Here is a 3,866-nt window from a genome sequence, read left to right as displayed (position 1 = left end):
ACAAACAAACAAACAAACAAACAAAAAACTCAGTCAGATTTGTTGGCAAACAGATTTTCATATTCAGGTAATTTACCTTGGTGCCTAACAATAAACATAATATATTTTTTCCAGTTGAGTTTATATGGAAAGGATATTTTGTGTATTTTGTGATTTTGTGTTCTTTATTTAATTGTAAATGAAAATAAACTACTTTAAAACAGAGTAGGAGAGGATAGAAAGACAATGCAAAAGTCAAGAAACACAAACATAGCCTACAATGGAAATAAATAAATAAATAATACTACATTAAAAATTAAAATTAAAAGAACTATTATGGTGAAGTTTCCACTCAAGTTTAAGAAAATTAATTAGCTGTAACGTTTTTTATCATGTACCATCGAAAAATTCTGTTTTATGGTGGATTTCCTGTTTCGGGCGCGGGATGATGACGTAGTTTAGCTAGAAGCTGCTACTGAGGCAACAAAGTTGGCCGCTGCATGTCAGTGTTGTTCAGATATCAACAGTGTTTTTGGACATAGGATTAATTTTAAACTCACCATGTCTTGGGTCAAAGCTGTGTCGGGTAGCGTAGATGTGTTTGACGAGGATGGGGACGAACTCAGTCTGCAAAGTAGAGAGTGGACCTTCAACATGAAGAAGCGAATCAGGGTAAAGCTAATGTAGCGTTAGCATAACGTACGTCCATAACTAACCTTTAAATGTGATGTATTCGCTCTCTTTTATTACGAATATTTATCTGTGTGTTTATATTGTCGTAGTAACTTTCAGTCTGCTGCCTCATGTTTGTATTCCAGTAACTAGTTGTGTGTAACTGAGCTATTACGTTGAGTTTAGCATGTTAATGTGAGTCTTCTCTTCTCACTGATGTTACGGACAGGACGGGTATGTGGACGGAGTTGATACCGGGGAGGAGGCCTCGCTGCAGGCCGGGTTTAACCTCGGGTTCAGGGAAGGAGCGGCTCAGACTGTAGCTGTGGGCCGACTCAAAGGGATTGTAAGGTAAAGCATTACATCATGTATCCCATATGTAATATTTCTTCATAATAAAGTTGAGTTTAGGACAGTGGATGAAACCATGGAGTCCCAGTTTGATTGAAGATATAAGAAATTGTACATTTTACACAAAAATCATGTTAAGTTTCTCTATTTGTTTTTCTTGTAAAACACTGGATATCTGCATTTGATTGTCCCTTATAAACCGTCCTTAACATGAGTCAGTCAGTGTTTGGTGAAGCTGCTCCATGGTCTTTAAAAAGAGGTCACAGAAATACACTGCTTCATTTCAAAGTGGTCATGAGCCAAACATGTTGGGAACCACTGGTTTAAGTAACCTCCATCTGAGCAGATAGACTGTATTATATTAACCATTTTTGAACAGTAAAGTGATATATGTTGTTGCCATGGAGTGATTATTGTCGATCTTAATTTTGGGTGAAAAGTCAAGTCTCACTGGCAGTATTTTCTGTATGGCCAAGTGCTTTTGATTCCAATTAAACTAGGGCTGAGTGATGAGATCACCAAGGTTTTAAATAAGATCGTAAATCACTGATAATAAAATATTTTCTCATTATGTGTGCCAGGTATAACTTGATAGTTTTTGATACTAGTGTTATAATACCTAAGTTTCTGTCTACACCACAATTAAACTTTCTTCAGTGTACTACTTTAAAGATTACAGACATGTTTTTGTACAAATACCCTTCTCCACTTTAGAAAATGAGCTTAACATCTTTGAAGTTAAATGTCAGATTAAAACAAATTTAATGAATAATGAATAAGTTAAAAAAAAGAGGATGAATTTGAACAAACATTTAATCTCAATAAAGGGTGGTGGACAGCGTTTAATCCTCTGTGCTTTGGACACTTTCCATAATGCATTCGCTTGAGAAAAAAATCTGTTGGCTCTGTTTTTCTGAATTAACAAGATTATTATCTCAGAAATCTGAGAAAAGTTTTAACAAGAAAAAAATCTGATCTTGTTTATCTGAACTCGAGATAATAATCTTGTTCATTCAGAGAAACATGACTGCATTACGCTTCTGTACTTTTCACTTAGTGCCATGTATAAAAACACTGAGGTTTGAAACACAGTCCCATTCAGCTAGAAAGGTGTAGTGAGTTCAGGAAATTTTATTTAGGCAATGTCACAATATTTCAATAAGTAAAGTCCCAAATATTATCTCACAATATAATATTAATATGGTTTCATGTCTGCTGATTCAAAAAAAAATGTTTGACTCCTGCTTCTAACAATAGGGACAGAAATGATGGTTGATGTACTTGCATTGAATATATGATTCATGGCAGGTGTTAGCACCCCTCTGTAAAGCCTTTTATAATGGATGAGGAGAGAAATTGAAAACTGTGTAGTAGGGCTGAGCAGTTCAGTGTATTGTTTGATGTGTTTGTGTCACTTTTTAAATATTAAAAATTATGCTACAGGATTTTGTTGTTGTGATTGTCCAGTTAGTAAACATCAATCACAGCATATTGTGATTTTGCTCATAATCATATATATTGTAAAAGAGCATTATCTCTTTTTCCCTGCCTCTCAATTTTTATTCACTTCTTTAAAAAAAACACTCTTTTAAAAAACTCTTTCAGTCTCTTTTTTTGCACAGAAACATCATGAGCCTCTTTTGTTCTGCTCATTATTGGAGACTCTTTTCTGTCCAGCTGATTCCTGTCCCAGTCACTTCTCTGTGCCATTGTTTCTGACACTGTTGCCTCTTTGTGTCTCGCGTCACAGTGCTATATTGTGCTGGTGCCAGATCCAACATCCGGGAAGCCCCCTCCCAGCCTCGCTGACTGACCTCCTGCAGCGGGTTTCACAGCATGAGGACACAATCAAAGAGGGCATCAAGAGGGCTTTGGAGAATCCTCCTCCCAGTGTGAGCAGCGTGTCTGAGAGCATGGAGGAGCTGCAGGTGGAGCAGGCGGGTTCAGACTGCTGTGGAGGAGAGGGGTGTAAAGAAACAGACTGCTGCAGGAAAGGAGAAAATATGGACATGGACGTTCCTCACCAGCAACAAAAGCTCCACTCTGGTTCCACTGACTGCTCCTCCAACTCAAACATCAACGACCTTGTGCAGCACTGCATGGATCTAGTGTCAGAGCTCAGACTGCCGCAGGAGCTGATCAGTCATATACAGGAGCTGAAGAATTTGTAGTGACTGAAAATTAGCATTGCAGTGGTGCTGGACAATACCTGGACAGGCACATGAACTATGGATTAAAACAGGTTTTACTGTAAATTCCTTACAGGGAAATGAAGTGCTTTTGATGTAAATAATGTAAAATATAATTTTGCTGTTATGATTTGTATAAAATGGTTCAAGAGTGTTTGAAAATAAAAATGGATTTGCTATTTTCACTGCATTTCTGTTCTCACACCCATTTTGTTTCCCCATGAAAAGAGAGAAGAATATTTTTGTCACCCCTTATTTTTTATCGGCCATTTTTTTTGCAATAGAAATTCCCATTAATTTGTTTTAACACACATATTTATATTGCCCCTTTGCAAAACATACATCCTTCTTTAAAGGCATATGAAAGTATTGCCAGTGCCAGAGAAAACCACAAGGTAGATTTGCATTGGAGCTGAGCAACCATGCTGCACCAAAACAATTACCACCAACTATGTTGAGTAGCAGTAATAATAAAATATCTAAATTAATTATTTTCCTATGATCAGATTTGCAAAGTTTAACATGAAAACTCATTGAGAGGGTTAAGCTTCAGATACCTTATGAAGTCACAATTTATACTAGTGACAATTCAAATATGAGAAACCTGAAGTTACTGCCAAATTTTACAAAACCTACCACAACACAGCATCAATAAGTAATTTATTAACATGATAC

At 36.6% G+C, this 3,866-nt stretch overlaps 1 protein-coding gene across 1 annotated transcript; it reads left to right on the top strand.

Annotated features, from left to right (window-relative positions):
* The first annotated feature begins 435 nt into the window (after positions 1–435).
* otulina (OTU deubiquitinase with linear linkage specificity a) lies at positions 436–3,381 on the top strand. The gene is made up of 3 exons (XM_050056574.1): positions 436–651; positions 881–1,002; positions 2,753–3,381. The coding sequence occupies exons 1-3, from the start codon at positions 541–543 to the stop codon at positions 3,171–3,173; spliced, it is 654 nt and encodes a 217-aa protein (XP_049912531.1). The 5' UTR covers positions 436–540; the 3' UTR covers positions 3,174–3,381.
* The last annotated feature ends 485 nt before the right edge of the window (positions 3,382–3,866 follow it).

The sequence above is a fragment of the Epinephelus moara genome, chromosome 11, assembly GCF_006386435.1.
Source record: "Epinephelus moara isolate mb chromosome 11, YSFRI_EMoa_1.0, whole genome shotgun sequence".
NCBI lineage: Eukaryota > Metazoa > Chordata > Actinopteri > Perciformes > Serranidae > Epinephelus > Epinephelus moara.
The sequence above is the reverse complement of the archived record's forward strand: the minus strand, read 5'-3'. Positions and strand labels throughout refer to the sequence as shown.